The 17,435-nt window shown below is 37.9% G+C and overlaps 1 protein-coding gene across 1 annotated transcript in view; it reads right to left on the minus strand.

Annotated features, from left to right (window-relative positions):
• The window catches only part of Xpr1 (xenotropic and polytropic retrovirus receptor 1), a 161,518-nt gene that overhangs the window by 62,494 nt on the left and 81,589 nt on the right, over positions 1-17,435 (minus strand). Inside the window, exon 4 of the mRNA XM_052737242.1 lies at positions 952-1,175. Coding sequence (XP_052593202.1) covers positions 952-1,175 — 224 coding nt within the window. The remainder of the gene's footprint in view (positions 1-951; positions 1,176-17,435) is intronic.

Below are 17,435 nucleotides of genomic sequence, written 5' to 3' on the forward strand. Positions count from 1 at the left end.
TTAATTCTATAAACAAACTTATAACAAATTACAAATGAACGAATGTTCATTTTTATGTTCACATTTTTAATACTAGGTTTAAAAAATATCGAGTGATATAACAGCCTAGAGTTTTAGCCTTTACACATATCTAGCATGATATAATTTCTTTATTTTTGATATGATTACTTTGTATACTATAAACAATAAAATTGGAATTCTTTTAATGGCAAGCTAAAAAGTTAAGCTCTTTTGTTTTATTGTGGCAAGCTTGTAAAATGTTAGCTGTCCAGTTGCTTTTCTTTTGTTTTATTAATGTCTGTTGCAGAAAGATTCAATGCTTCTCTGAAATTTAGCTATTTATTAGGAATATAAAGACTTACATAACCAACATTTTGAGACATTTATTTTTATTAACCACTATAAGAGCTGCCTTCAAATAGGAAGCAAACTGCTAGTCTCTGGGTCAAAGGATACCCATAAATAGTGTAGAAATTCTTGTTTAACTAAGTATATGCATGTGGAGGCTTGAAGTTGATGTTGGGTGTCTTCCTTACTTGCTATTCACTGTTACTAAGGCTGTCTTGCTGAGCCAGGAGCTCTCCGCTTCTGCTAGTCTGGCTAGCCATATTATCTGGGAATTCCCGTCTCCCTTCTGTATGTGGGAATTACAGGAGGCTGCCATGCCTGCCTGGCTTTTCTCTGGGCTCTGGAAACCTTAACTCTGATGATCACACTGCCATCTCCCGGCCCTATAAAAGTCTGTCTCTGTGTGTGTAGCTTAAAAAACAAAAGTCTTGTTAATAGTTTCAATCCTTCTAATACATGGTTTTTGGCCAACAAGACATCTAAATTCCAACAAAAAACCCAAATAAAGACAATGTCCCCTTTTGAGGACTCAGTGTAGATCAGGGTAATTCCACTTGCTGGAGTTTACTTTCACATGTCATTCCCTAGGATGAGACTAAGCACCTGGTAGTTCTGCAGCAGGATGAGGCTGAGGTAGAACTCGCTGAAGGCCAGCTTAAGGTCTTTAATATTCCTATGTTGGACGCGCTCCTCGTGGGACAGGTGGAAGACTGGCTTTCTGCGTTGTCGCAATGTAGTGACACCAATGCTTTCTTTCTGCGCGTCCAGTGATGACTGAAGCTCATTCTGAAGTGTAGCAAACCTGCGCTGAGCCTCTGCCAGCTTCTCTGTAAGTAAAGAGCATTGTCCAATCAGGTTAAAGATACACATGCAAACAAAACACTCATACATATGAAATTTTTTAAAACCCTAAAAGTAAAATAAAGTGTACTCCTCTACTAATCTTGTATAAAAAAGAAGTGACAAGTATCACTTTTGATTCATTTTTGAATCATTTTTTGTTTTATTGAATTGTAAATTTTTCTTGATTATACTAATTTGCTAGAATTTCTAGGGAAAATATTACACGTGATATGTAGAACTAGATAGGAGAAAACCTTTTGGCACACCTATACATTCTATCTCATACTTTCCTCCCTGCAAAACTGTTACCGCACCTATTTTCATAGATTAAAAAAATGTACAGTCGGGGCTGGAGATCTGGCTCAGAGGTTAAGAGCACTGACTGCTCTTCCAGAGGTCCTGAGTTCAATTCCCAGCACCCACATGGTGACTCACAACCATCTGTAATGAGATCTGGCACCCTCTTCTGGCCTACAGACATACATGCAGATAGAACACTATACATAATAAAATAAATCTTAAAAAAAATTGTACAGTCACTAAGAGTGAAAACATAAAACAGTACAAGAATTATGAATTTGGAAAAGAGTTAAACACAGAATTTACCATATGATCATCAACACCCATCCTATTTATTCATCTAAGAGAAGTGAACATAAGGCACCCACAATGAAACCTTGTATACATATATAAACATGTCCTCATACCAGCCAAATATCTATCAAGTAATGAATGGATAAACAAAAGGTAGTGTGCTGAATATACAAATATATATATACAAAATGGAGTATCAGCCATACAGAAGAATAAGTATCAGTTTATGCTACAATGTGGATGAACCGTAAAAGTATGTTAAGTGAAAGAAGCCAGACAACCCCACCCCAAATATGATATGACTCTACTTATATGAACTGTCCAGAATGGGGAAAACAACAGAGTCAGAAAGTAGATTAGCAGCTGGCAGTAGCTGAGGACAGAAAATGTAGAGTGACTGCTAGCAGGAATAAGGAGTAATATGTCTCTGAGGAATGACAAGAATGTTCTGGAATTAGATAAGGATGATTGTACAATAGTGTGGCTATACTTAAAATTACATATTCTAAAAGAGTAAACACTGGGGCTAAGGATATAGCCCAGTTAGTAAAGTGCTTGCCTGCGTGCATGAGGCCCTAGGATTTATCTCAGCACATAAATAAATAAATAATAAAATAATTTTTTGTGCTATGTATTTTATATTCAAAGAGCTATGTAAGATATATTTCTGGAGGCCCAGCAAATGGGCTAGAGGCGCTCTGCTGCAAAAGCCTGAGAGCCTGAGTCCAATCCCTAAGACCCACATTGTGGGAAGAAAGAACCAACACCCCCAAGTTGTCCTCTGGCCTCCAAAAACACACCGAGGCACATGTGCACACACTAAACAATGTAATTTTTAAAAATGTTTAAAGAAATGTTCCTGGCTTTATAACTTCATACAAAATAGGTCTAGAATTAGAGTTTTTGGCTCTGATTGCTGTGTTTCCCACTGTACCTCATCATTTCTCTAAAACAGGTGTTCCAAAACGGACTAAAACTAATATATTATGTGTTTAAAAAAAACTAGACTGTTCTAGATACATGTGTTTGTTATACATATACAGCTTTAGTTCAGTATAATAAGGACTTTTTCCACAACCCAAATCTTCAAATGTTTCTTTAAGATAGAGTAATACTTGCATGTGACCTACTCAGACCCCCATGTTCTTTAAGTCACCTTTAGCCTACTTATATTTATACAGACTTTTAAACTGTGAGTCATAATGTTTCAATTGTAACACTGAACAGTAAAAGCTTTCAGAAGATATAATGACCACAATTTAATTCAAAATCAAACAAGACATGGACCAGTAGTTAGTTTCTAATAGCGATCACTCAGGGTGCATTGCACAACTGCATTTGAGCCTTGATTGTGAACACACAAATCCACTTTGCACTGCACATGCCATCAAGACATGCAATGCCAATGAATGCTGACTGTATCACCTCAGCTCGGACTATTGTATATTTTGAAATTTTTCTCTGTATATACAAGGTTTCCCACTCTTGCAGAATCACAATTGTTTAATTACAGAAAAGACTCTCCGCATTTTCCTACCACCATTCCTATAAGTATCATTTAAGTATCAAATCAGTGTAGTTTTAGGTTGTACTGTTAGAATGTTTGATCTTAAAAGTTGCTGTTATCTCCTTCTTTCATAGAAACTCAAATGTGTAGCTGCAGCAAGTAAAGACAAAAGTCCTCTACTACTTCTTTATCACTGCTGATACATAAGTATGACATTTTTTAAAATGTTATTTTTTGCAATTAAAATATTACACCACTTTCCCCTTTCCTTTCTCCTTCCACCTCTCCCCATGCACTCCTTACTCTATCTCAAATTCATGACCTCTTATTTCTTTAACTGATGATACATCTATCTACCTACCTAAATATATAAATACAACCTGCTTATCACAAACACTATTTCCTAATGTTAGTGCTGTATGTGTAGGGGAACATCATTTTAAAGTTGTATTTACTATTTTGTGAGTGTGCATGATTTACACGTGTGTGGAGATGGGTGTGTGCTATGGCATGTGTGTGGAGGTCAGAGGAAAACTCTGTGGGGTTGCTTCTCTCCTCCACTTCTATGTGGGTTCTAAGAATCAAACTCAGGTCATTAGGCTTGCATCACTGAGTGACAAGTGCTGAGGCATCTTGGTGGACTCATAAACACCAATATTAAAAATTAAACATAAAAAACTATGTTATACATTAAAGCTAGTATTTATTTGAGACATTACTAGTAACCTTTTTATTTTCAGATGAGAATATTCCCTTGTATGGATAAGTGACTAAATGTGAACAGAAAAGGTAAAATAATGACCCCAGTGTAGCACTCTGCCTCACAAACAGAATATGTAGTAAAATCACTTTTGCAGGATTTACTTTTAATAATCATGATGGTGTGGAAAAACCTCTCAGCTTAACTGAAAACAAAGTTTGCCTGTGGAGAGCATGAGGTCAGTTAAATTAAAACAATTTAATATTGAGCATGCAGTATGCTAAAATAAGCCACTATAATATTTTGAATACTTAAATAATGTTTTAAGAAAATTGTTACTGTCAATTAAAAGTGATTCCTTGTATTGTCTGAAATTTCTTATTTAATTTTAAAACCTAAAAAGTCCTACATGAAAGGAGATGGTGTGTTACCTGCTGCTATTAAAAAATGAATAGTTCAGCCAGGCAGTGGTGGTGGCACATACCTTTAATCCTTGTACTCAGAAGACAGAGGCAGGCAGATCTCTGTGAGTTCGAGGCCAGCCTGGTCTACAGAAGGAGTTCCAGGACAGCTAGGGCTACACAGAGAAACCCTGTCTTGGTGGTGGGGGAGAGTAGTTCATGGGGGGAAAAAGTATGGGTATGAAATAAATAAAATTCCTAGAATTTGTAATGACTAATAAAAGCAGTTTATTACAGGCTCACAGACAACCATAAGTTTGCAATTCAGTTAGATGAAACATCTATTTCTGACAGAATATAATTGTTCATGCAAGGATATTTATAAAGGAAGTATGTGTGAGAAATTATTCTTTCACTACCCATTAGGAGGGGAGGATGTCATCAGAGAGCTGAACTTTTCACAAATGGAGCTTCTTATGGTGAAAATAAGCTACTGGTATCTGTGTAGATGGTGCTGGAGCAACACAGAGTGAGAAGTTGAATTTGTAGCAAAAAAGAAAAAGAAAACTGGTTGCAAACACATCACTTTTACCCATGCTTCATAGGGAGGCACTCAGCCCCTCTCAGAGCACCAGTGAGATGTTATGCTTTGTGACATCAGAAAAAGCATTAGTTTTATTAAAAGTTGTGCCCCAAATAGTAGCTCATTTTTAAACCCTTCCCTGAAACTTTTACTAAACAGTTAACAAATGGAAGATCGGGTTAAAAAAGATTCAACTGAAACATTTACAGTAAATATAACTTTCTCAACGATTTAAATGTAAGAGTTATAAGTGATCATCTGAAATGTCTGGAGACAGTTTCAGAAATTCTTATCTTTAAATTTTGATTATAAAAAGTCTATGTCGCTCTACACACTAAGAAGGGGAAGTGGACACAAAGTCCCACCCCCAACCCAGAAGGATTTGCAGTTGATACCTGCTGAGAAAGGGAAAACCAGTTTTCTCCAATGGAGTGTCACTGGGTGTATCAACCCCAGTCCAGGGCAGGCCCCATGCCCAGGACTAGTTAGCTAACACAAAACTGACTCCATGTTTTCTCCTGTGCTTTTTGTTTTGCTTTGTTTGGGTATTTTTGTTTTACTGGGTTTTTGTTGTTGTTGTTGTTCTTTTTTTATTTTTGTTTTTTTTTCTTTTTTTTTTTTTGAGAGAGAGAGAAAATGTTTATTTTTTGGTTTTTTGAAATAGGGTCTCTGCATGTAGTTCTGGTTGTCCTTGAGCTTGTTCTGTAGACCAGGTTGGCAGATTTCATAATTTTAAAATATCATCAAATAATTTTGGTTTGAGATTAAGAAAAAATTTCTAACAACTTCTTAAATAGCCCTTATAAAACTGTTGCCATTTTTATTACACATTTAATGAGAAACAAATATTCTCATTATTGGCAATTATGAAGCCATTATAAATTGTCACTAGACAATTACAAACCATTGATCAGCTCTGGAAAATTTTAAAGTTGCTGTTTCCTACAACATCAAAGAATTGGCAAAAACTCAATTATTTGTATAAAAGTAAATAAGTACATCTATCTTGCTATTATGCAAATTTGTATTTATCCTTAATAAATGGTGAAATAAAACAAAGTATAATTATTATTTTTACCAATAAGTGTGTGATTTATAATCCTATTTTACATACCCTAAATCAAGTAAAAACTTCGGGGGTAAAAAGGTATCATAAATGGAAAAAATTTAAGCCCTGACTTATAATATTAATACAATGTAAATAGTTGTTGAATTGCATTGTTTAGAGAATGAGATGAAAAAGCATATGTACATGTTCAGAACAGATGCAATTTTTCCTTGGAACAAAATCAAAGTGGGGGCTATGCTAAAAGTAGGTCTCTACACATACACACACATACACCCTATTTGCCATGGCAGGGATGGAACCTAGGGTCTCATACATGCTAGTCAAGTACTCTACCACTGAACTACACACTTTGCTCTTCTGATTTTTTTTCCCTAAATATACTGGTTGAATTCACAGATGCAGATTCCATTGGTATAAAAGGTCAATTACATTTTAAAATAACTGTAACTTACATTCCAAGACTACAATTTAGTATAAGGAATTAGGTAGATTTGTATTCAAATCTTTGCTATTAACTTGTACAATTTTAATTGAGTTTATTTTTTCAACTCTTGTAGGCCTTTCATAGGTGAAAAATAGATAATAACAACTCTCCTAAAAAGTACTTGTAATAAATGGGAGGGGGGAAAAGTACTTATAAAGATTAAGTGAAGAGTAAAAATGCCATGGGGCACAGCTAGCCTCAGTAAATAACGATGGTAATTAGACAGTGACAATAAAAGGATTAACTGTGACTCATCCTCTTGGAGTTCTCTCCTTCTCAACTGTGGAGACTATCAAACACACTGAAGGGTATGTAGTATTACTATTTTTATATTTGTTGGTACTGCTGCTTCCTTCATGATTTATACAATTTTTCTCAGAAGTTAGTTCTACTGGATGCTTCAAAGATTATTTCTATACTTAACTACCAATCATTTTATGTTTAATCATTTTTCATGTCTATCTTATAATTTTAAACTATACTGAAAACTAAAATCAGGTTTCACTATTTTTTCCAAATTAATTTAATCCATCCTTATAGTTCCACTTATCTGGGATCTGCTTTTAGATTCAAGAGCTCACTCTCTCCATCTCTAAAACCAACTACATTCTCTCCCAGGAGGCCCAGAAAAACCCCTTCACTGGGGCATATGGTAAGACCCTGAAGAAAGCACCTGCATCTTTGAAGAGCTCTAGTCTGCTCTCCACCACAGAATAGGCATAGTCATGAGAGATATATCCATCATGGTTCACTGATTTCAGTGGCAACAAAAAGACCCTGGAACAGAAGGGCCAGATGGAACATTTCACCACCAAAACAAAGTGGGTGTGCTTATCATAAAAGGCAACTGGGTGAATCACTAACCAGAATGGTTTAGCCCACAAGATTTTTAGCTGTGGTTAATTGATCAAGGTTTTTCTTAGGAGTGAAACAAATGGGCAAACTATTAGAATATTGCATGATCATTGTAAAGACTGTACAGTCTTGTGGCTGACAGCTGATTTTAGTCAACTGAGCTCTTATTTCCAGACCTAGAGCTAATTCACAGACAATGAGACCTCTTACTGAAATACAGCAGGGTGCCCTCTCCTGCTGCTTCCAAAGGAATATATTGTAAATCTTTTCTCAACTCTTTCTCAAAGGACCTAGTGGCCATCTTCTAGCGTGACTGTGGCTTTTGGAAAAGGAGACTCCCAGACATTTCTAGAATTGCCAGGTACTGGTTTTTGTATTGGTTTTCCATTACTATATAACAAATCAGGCCAAACTCAGTGGTATCAACAAACCAAGCATGGTGTAGCTGGGTTCCCTGCCACTGTAGCTCTCAGGACCATCTAGAGTTTGGGATCTTCTTTCACACTCATTGGGATGCTGTGGGATGTTCTGTATGGCAAATGTGTTGCTGATTAGTCAATAAATAAAACACTGATAGGCCATTGGCTAGGCAGGAAGTGTAGGGGGGACAAGGAGGAGAATAAAGCTGGGAAGTGGAAGGCTGAGTCAGAGAGACACTGCCAGCCGCCATGATGACAAACAGCATGTGAAGATGCCGGTAAGCCACGAGCCATGTGGCAAGGTATAGATTAATGGAAATGGATTAATTTAAGCTGTAAGAACAGTTAGCAAGAAGCCTGCCAAGGCCATACAGTTTGTAAGCAATATAAGTCTCTGTGTTTACTTGGTCGGGTTTGAGCGGCTGTGGGACTGGCAGGTGAGAGAGATTTGTCCTGACTGTGGGCCAGGCAGGAAAACTCTAGCTACATTGGGATGTAGCTGAATTTAATTCTTTGTAGTTCTAAGACTGAGGTCTCCATTTCTCTACTGAATGTCACTGGAGGGTCCCTTTTTAGCCCCTAGAGATCACTCTTACATTTTCAAAGTCACTAAAGGAGAAACTCTCACTTCAAGTCCTTCTTTACTTTGTATGAAGAGTTAGCTCAGTTCCTTTTAAGGACTCAACTAACCAGGTTGGGCTAACCTGGGGCGAGTACCATTACTTAAAAACAACTGATTTGAAACCTTAATTATTCCTAAAAACAAAACAAAACAAAAAAACACTTATAGCAGGAATTCTGTGCTTAAAGCTATCTTATAATTATGCCTACGATAACAATAAACTGATACAAATTTCCAGGATCTCCAAACACTACTGTGATTTAACAATCAAACTAATTGTAGATGTTCAAATCATCGAGTATTTGTCCAGGTTTGGCTCACAGTAGACAGCTGGTCTATAGACTCATCCTATGTCAACTTTCTCAGTTCCAAAATGGAACTGGAATAGACATTAGGCTACAAGTAGGATTTCCATACTGATTGTGATGGAGAAGTAAGAACAATGTGGTACAGGGAGCTAAGCCTAAGTTCCTGTAACTTCCCAGTATCACAATAAAACTTTAAAGGTGTCACCACCAGACAGCTGAAAGGTAAATGGATGGTGATGCCTATACCAACTACCACTTAACATAATGCTTTACTTTATACACAGTTGGATGACTCTTGGGAAATACAGATTTTACTGCTAACTTAACCAAGTGTTCTCTCCCACAGCAGCTGTTCTTCTGGATACAGTATCTTCACTGAAGCAAACCAATACAGCCCTCAGTACCTGGCATGCACCTGCATGCCTGATAATGCAAGTATTCAATTACTCTCTTGACAATGCAGCTACTCACCAGGTAGAGATCACTCTTGACCCTCAGATATGGCCCTACTAACATTGGGACTGCCCAGAGACTTAGGAGCAGGTTGATTACACTGGCAAGTTTCCAGTAACATTCAAGATAATTTAAACTACCTCTGTATCATCAACCACTAATAAAGATTAGTATATATTTACTCCAATGAGCCTAACTAGAATTATATTCTTATGCAATTAAAAAATAATTCTTTAAATCTACTATCTTAGATTTTTTTAATTGTTTTCCAGTTTTGCAATGTTACTATCTCACTGATTCAACATAAAGACTTCAATGATTTTTTTAAATGCAAGGGAAACTTAATGTTGAACATTCAAGATAGTTACTCTTATTACATTATATGCAATTTTTATACTGCTTTCATTGGGTTCTGAATACTTGGAACTGCACACCTCAAGTACTGAAAAGACCTAGAACGCTAGATCATGAACTAGAAATGTTTCTATCATAAAGGATCTCATCTTTTATTTTAATTTTTTTTTTTTTTTTTTTTTTTTTGGTTTTTCGAGACAGGGTTTCTCTGTGTAGCTTTGCGCCTTTCCTGGAACTCACTTGGTAGCCCAGGCTGGCCTCGAACTCACAGAGATCCGCCTGGCTCTGCCTCCCGAGTGCTGGGATTAAAGGCGTGCGCCACCACCGCCCGGCTCTTTTAATATTTTTAATTGGGTTTACTCAACCACCAATGTATTAGTGTATCTTAACTATATAAAACAATGAGTTTCATTGTGACAATTTCATACATGAAATAACACCATTATGTTTAATCTGTTATTCTTTCTTATCTCACCCTTCTTTTTTATTCCCTTCCATAGCCATAATAGTCCCTCTTTTACTTTTGCACCCTCCCTTCCCCCTTAATTTCCATATGAATGAAAACATGCTATTTGTAAGTCTGGCTTGTTGTACTTAACATGTTAACCTTCAGTTCTACGTATTTTCCTGAAGTTTACATGATTTCATTCTTCTTTATGGCTGAATGAAACTCCATTGTGTTTGTGTATCACATTTTATCTGCTGATGGACACCTAGGCTGACTCCATAACTTAGTGATATAGTACCTCAATAAATATGGGTATGCAGGTATCTTTGAGTAAGCTAACTTGATTCATTTAGGTATATATCCAGAAATGTTATAGCTGGATCACATGGTAATACTAATTTTAAGTTTTTCTGATAGGCCTCCATAACAATTTCCATAATGGCTAAGCATCCTCACCAACTTTGTTGTTTTCTTGATAATATTCTAAATGGAGTGAAATGCAATCTAAATGTATTTTTGATTTCCATCTCACTAATGACTGAAGCTGCTGAGCATTTTCCCAGCAACTTTTGTACTCTCTCATTTGCTAATTGTGTGATCAGATAACTTATCACGTGATAGACTGATTGATTTGTTCTTGGGGTGTTTCACTTTTTGAGTTCTAATATATTCTGTTGGATGCACATCTGTGAAACATTCTCCTCCATCCTCAAGGCTGTCTTTTCACCCTGGTAATTGTTTCCTTTCCCGCATAAGCCTTTTTTGTTTGGTGTAATTCCATTCACTAATTCTTATTATCCTCAGCTACTGAAATCCTATTAAAAAAGCTTTGTCTATGCCTCTATCTTAAAGCATTTCCACTATATTGCTTTCTGCTAGGAATTTCAGTTCCAGGTCTTACATTAAGATCTTTGACCCATTTTGAATGGATATTTTTGGTTTTGTTTTGTTTTGTTTTTTAGTATAAAATAGAGAACTAGTTAAAATCTATACATGGATTGCAGTTTTCTGCACATCACTTGCTGAAAAGTCTTTTTCCCAATGTCTGTTTTGGCAGTTTTACAGAGTCACATCTCGAAGATGCACAAGATTATTTCTAGATCTTCAGGGCCATTTGTTTACATGGCTGTTTTGTATTTGTACCATGCTGTTTTTGTTACACTGTGGCCGGATAGTAGTTCGATTCAGACACTGTGATATCTCTAACATTGCTGTTTTTACTCAAATGGCTTTGCCTACTGGGGTCTACTGTGTTTCAGATGAATTTTATGATTTTTTTCTATTAGAATTTTCATGGCATTACACTCGATCTGAAGATTACTTTGGGAAGTATGACCATTTTAACAATATTAATTCTGCTAATTCATGAACATAAAGAGTCCTTTCTACCTTCTAATGTTTTTTCAGTGTCAGTTTTTATGCCAGTGGTGTTCTCATATCCATATTTATTCTTCTCCTACTCCTTGTGATTTGAGGTAATTATAATGGGACTGTATTTCCAAGCTCTTGCTAAGTGATTTCACTATTGCATATAGAATAGCAACTTATTTTTTAATGTTTTATTTGTATCTTGCTACTTTGCTGTACTTATCAAATCAAGAAATTCTTCTGGTAGAGTCTCTAAAGTCTTTCCAGTGTAGGATTGTATCATCTGCAAACAAGTACAATTTGACTTCTTCCTGCTCTCTTTGCATCCCTTTTCCCTTTCTCTTGCCTTAGAGGCCTGGCTAAGATTCTAAGCACTGCGCTGAATAAGAGTGACAAGAGCAAATGCTCACCTCTCATTTTAGAGGAAACGCTCTCAGTTTGTCCCTATTTATTATATGGGCTATGAAAGGGTCTGTTACAGTCTGCCTTCATTATGTCAAGGTATGATCCTTCTATTGCTAGATTGTTTTATTCAGGGCTTTTATAATGAAGGGATACAGAATTTTATCAAAATATTTTTTTCTACATCTTTTGAAATGATCATGTGATTTTTGGGCCCTTGAATCTATTTATATGTTATATTGCACTTATTGACCTGCATATATTGAAATATCCTTGCATTCCTGTAATAAAACTAACTTGATAATATATGATCTTTTAAAATGTACTGCTGAATTTGACTTGAAAGGATATTTGCATCTATGTTTATCTTGGAAACTGGGGTCCCTCATTTTTAAAAGTCTTCTCTTTCCCTATGGTTTTTCAATTGTGAAAACCATTTTCTATAAATATAAAAAGCTGCTCTTTTAAAATTAAACAAAACATATGAAAAATAAGGAAGTAATTTACATCAGGTTTTCAAATAAAAACAGCTTCTTACTCTTAACAAGCACAATCCTAAAAGGCCTGGAAATTAATTTATATGCAAGTGTATGTTGGCTTAGGAAGGTTATAGTGCACACCTTTAATCCCAGCACTTGGGATGCAGAGGCGGCAGATCTCTGTAAGTCCGAGGCTAGCCCAGTCTACAATGTTCCAGGACAGGCTCCAAAGCTACACAGAGAAACTCTGTCTTGAAAAACCAAAAAAAATTAAGTTTTTAAAAATCATAAAATTAAACAAAAACAGCTAGGTGATGGTACATACCCTTAATCCCAGCACTTGAAAGGCAGAGGCTGGAGGATCTCTGAGTTTGAGGCTAGCCTGGTCTACAGAGTGAGTTCCAGAATGGCCAGGGCTACACAGATAAACCTTGTCTTGAAAACAAACAAACAAAAAAGACAAAAGAAAAATTAAACAAAAACAAAAAAAACTAAGGTTCAAAAATTCAAAAGGTAATCAGTTGATAGAATTAGCACTTTCATTATTTTTTTTTATCTTTGGCATTTTGGTATGATTAGAAAGATACAAAATTGGAAGGTATTAAAATGTTTGGATCCAGAATATATATCACTTAAAGCCTGACCCTTTTTAGGCATTAAGTGATCTGTGCAACCTTAGTTGATGGAGGTGAGTTAATAAATAAGCTCAAGCAGGTGGTGTACACAACTCTACCCAGCACTGGAAAGCCCTGTCAGGAGGATGGTGTCTGAGACTAGCTTGGGCTAACTAGTGAGATCTTCTCTCAACCCTTACCAGGACTTAACTCACTAGTTCTTAGGACTTCTCTGAGGAGTGAGTGTCTGAGGACTGCAGTCTACAAGACAATCTACTGTGCAGAAAGCAGCTAAACAGGTAGGAAAGGGATACTGTCTCCAAGGGCCAGATCTGATTTCTGCCAATCATGTCTTCGTGTTACTCACCACTTGCTGATATGGCAAAAATTGAGTGACTATCAATTTGTACCCAATGGCCCTGCCAATACACACAGGTAAGTCATTATCTTATAGCATCCAAAAATTTTGTAATAGCCAACCCAAAATAATTTTTGAAAATTGATCTACTCAAAGATATCACTTTTCAAACTGAATCCTGCAACCCAATACAGGTCAAAACCAATTTAGGTTGAGTATGATGGTACATTTTAATTCTAGCACTAAGGAGGCAGAGATAGTCCAATCTTGTGAGCTGGAGGCCAGCCTGGTCTATATAGCAAGTTATTGGCTAGTTAGAACTGCATAGTGATAGATACCTTGTCTTAAAACAAAAACATCAAAACCCCACAATTTAGTGAACTACAATCAACATCCAAAAATTAATCAGAAAAAGTATTTAAAAATAGGTTAAAAGCAGACAAAATACTGTTTGTTTAAAAACATTTAAATCACTTAAACATTTGTATATTCACACTCATAGGTACGTAAGTACACATAAGATATGAAGGTTTAGCCAAATGTAGTGGCACACACCTTTAATCCCAGCAGAAGCAGGTGGATGTATCTCTGAGTTTGAGGCCGGGCTGGTCTACATAGCAAAAGAAAAATGCTAATAAACCTGATCTTGTATATTTTTCATTTACAGCCTTAGACCTTATCTAACAGTATTTTAATGTAGACACACTCCTTCAAATGTTCTTACTTTTATATCATGGTAACCAAAATCCCTGACAGAAGCAGGAAGGAAGATTTGTTCTGGTGCAAGGATTCAGACTTGGGTCCAGCAGTGGGAAGGAAGGGCAGAGCAGTGTGAGGTGGAGGCTGCTAACATCACCGGGAAACAGGCAGTAGAGAGTGTGGGCTACAACTAGGGGCCAAGTGAACGGTTCAAAGTCCACCCGCACTGGCTGGTCTCTGCTCTCCATGACCCATCTCCTGTAGGATCCACAGCTTCTCCAAACAGCACCACTGGCTCAGGAACAAAGGGTTAAAGGCAAGCTTTCCGGGGCAGCTCAACTCAGACCACAGCACCCTTTCCTACCAGTTGCTCTTTTCTGTCTACACTGCTGGCTCTCCCTTGGCCTTCTACCTCCTAACTGGAGATCACATCTGTCCTGGGGACACTGCAATCCTTTCTGCATGATTTTCTCTTCAACATTTACCCATTTTCATGCTTTCAAACAAGAGTTCAATTTGTCTCTGCCTTTGAAGGTTCATGTAATCTCTTAATAAAGGCACTGTGTCTTTTTATAAACTCCTCTCTCTGCCTGTGAAGAAGCCCTGACATAAATGAAAAAAGAGGAGGCTATAGTTAAAGAACTTGCTTATTTTCTTCTGGTTTGAAAGGAATGATTTCCTAAGAACCTTGAACTGGTTTAAAGGAAAGTAAAATCCATTTATTCAATTGCTCTCAGAAGAAATCATTATTGAAACAAGCCTCAGAGAACTGAATTCAAGCAGTGGAGAAAAATAAGGACTATTTACAGTCATTTGGGGAAGGCGTGGCATAAATACATATATGGCAAAGATAGGAATAGGTGGCTGCTATTTTTGAAAATTATTTACTTTGTGCGTGTGTAAATGTGTCCTTGAGTGTATGTCCCATGTGGGTACCTGTAGAGAGCTGAGGCTGACATCAAAATGTATTGCCTCATTTTTACTCATTCTCCCTTCTGCCCCCTCTTACATGTGTGTGTGTTTGTACACAATGTGTATGTGCACACACATGTTTGTGAGTGTGAATGAGGTCCCACAAACGCCACAGTATGAATGTGGTGGACAGAGGACAACCTCAGAGGTCGGTCCTTGTCTTCTACCTTGTTTGAGACAGGCTCTCATATTTTCCCTACCCTTCCATACACAAACTGCACATGCAGGCTAGCAAGCCTGGAAGCTTCCAGGGTTCTCCTGGTTCTTCAATCCCCCTGTAGGGGCACTGGGAAGAAAGACACATGCACTCCTGTGTACAGCTTTACATGGGTTCTAGGGATTTGAACCCAGGTCCTCAGGCTTAGGTGGCAAGTACTTTACTCAGTGAGCCATCTCCCTAGTCCTTCACCTTATTTTTAAAATAAACTTTATTATTAAAACACAGCACATTTTTTTTTTAGACAGGGTCTGTCTCAGAATCCAAGTTCGCATTTCAGCTAGACTAGCTGGCTAGCAAGCCCCCAAGATGTCCTGCCTCTACTCCCCAGTTCTGGGGTTACAGAAGGCATCATCATGCTCAGCTTCTATATGGGTGCTGGGATCTGAACTCAGGTCCTCACAGTAAGCACTTTACCATCTGAACTGTCTGCCTTCATTTTGATTTGTAAAGAAAGTGGTTATATAATGAGCACAGTACGAAGAAAGGGGTGGGGTGATAAAGAATTCAAGAGCAATGACAAGGATAGTTCAGTAGTCAGGAGCTTGCCTAGAATACTCAAGGCCCTGAATTTGATCTTAGCAAAGAAAGAGAAAAGTAATAAAATAAGATACCTTCTAAAGTTTTGAAGACCTACTTAAGGGTGAATTTGTACCTGTTCCAAGTTGTTCTATTGCTATGTGAAGCAATCCAGAAGGCTGGCACTAAGGTACAAGATGCATTGAGTTTTGCTAGGCGAGTACAATAAAAAGCAATAAGGATAAAGGGATTGAAAGTACAGGGACAAAATGATTAAAATGACTGATAAAAAGACATCAATACTGGGTGTAACATGATTGACTGGAATAAAATGAAGATGTGAAGGAATTTGAACTCTGTAAGATACAAAACAAACAAAACAAATAGAAACAGGGGGCTAGAATAATGACTCAGTGGTTAAGAGCCCCATTTTCTCTTTTAGAGGACCACGATTCAATCCTCAGCACCCACATGGTGGCTCATGACCATCGGTAACTCAGGTCCCATGGATCTGATGCCCTCTTCTGGTCCCTGCAGGCACTGCATGCACATGGTGCACAGATATACATGCAGGCAAAACATCTATACACACAAATGAAAGTATGTGTGTATGTACGCATGTATACATCCAGATGTTAGAGAAGGGGTGTAAAAAGCTTAAAGCCTGGAAAATATGGTCCTAGGATCTTATGTCGGGATTTACTAATCAGGAGGAGAGCAATTCTGGGCAAGTATGGCCATGAGAGAATGTGACCAAAATAGATTAGAACCCAAAATGGACTGTACACAAGGGCAGTTAAGTCACCAGGATTATGCACAAAGTTGAGATAAAACTTTAAATTGGGAGGTGGGCATCTCCATTCTCAGCGAGTAACCAAGAGATCAGCAGTAGCAAATACACAGGAAGAGGCAAACTCCATGAGAAACCAGATGTTCAAAGATCCACTTTGCAGGATACATAGCACCTAAAAGAATGTTGGACCCAGTCTCTCAGGGTTTTGGCAAGCTGCTTCATACTGCTTCTTACCTCTCCCAATCTCCCACTGTGCCATACAAAAGAATAATCAGACCCATCTGAGGGCTGTTGAGAAAATACCTGAATGAGGTGCTTCCAAAAACTGTACACAAGCAAGGAGGAAAAATTATCCTTTGAAAAAGAAACTAAGAAAGTCATGCAACTAGTCACTCTCGGTGTTAGCATTTAGGCATCTGTACTGGCCTGCCCTTAGGGTCCTGACAGGATATACCTCAGCTGCAGGAGCCACTAGAACACCTTATAAAAGGTAGGCCTTGAACACCTCCTCTCTCTCCCTCTCCCTCTCCCTCTCCCTCTCCCTCTCCCTCTCCCTCTCCCTCTCCCTCTCCCTCTCCCTCTCCCTCTCCCTCTCCCTCTCCCTCTCCCTCTCCCTCTCCCTCTCCCTCTCCCTCTCCCTCTCCCTCTCTCTCTCTCTCTCTCTCTCTCTCTTTCTCTTTCTCTTTCCCTTTCCCTTCCTTGTCCCGAGACCAATCCCTGCCCCCTTCTCTTCCCTTCCTTCAATAAACCTCCTACATTGGCCCTGTTGTATGGTATGACTCCTTCCTGACGTTATTTAAAATACAACATTGGTTCCCTGACCGGGAAGGCTCTCCTGGCAGTCTGAAATGTGCTGGGACCCTGGAACCTGGTCCACCAGCAACAGCCCTAGTTTTCCAGCTAACAGATTGGCTTGCTAGGACTCTCCATTCAACATCAACAATTGGTAAGCCCCCCACTTCTGGCCATTTCCCATGAACGAGGCTTTGTTTCTTGAGCACAGTCCTCACCTTCTGGCTTTTCTCA

Source organism: Peromyscus californicus, unplaced genomic scaffold, assembly GCF_007827085.1.
Source record: "Peromyscus californicus insignis strain IS unplaced genomic scaffold, ASM782708v3 Scaffold_14__1_contigs__length_90479793_seg_2, whole genome shotgun sequence".
NCBI classification, from domain to species: Eukaryota; Metazoa; Chordata; class Mammalia; order Rodentia; family Cricetidae; genus Peromyscus; species Peromyscus californicus.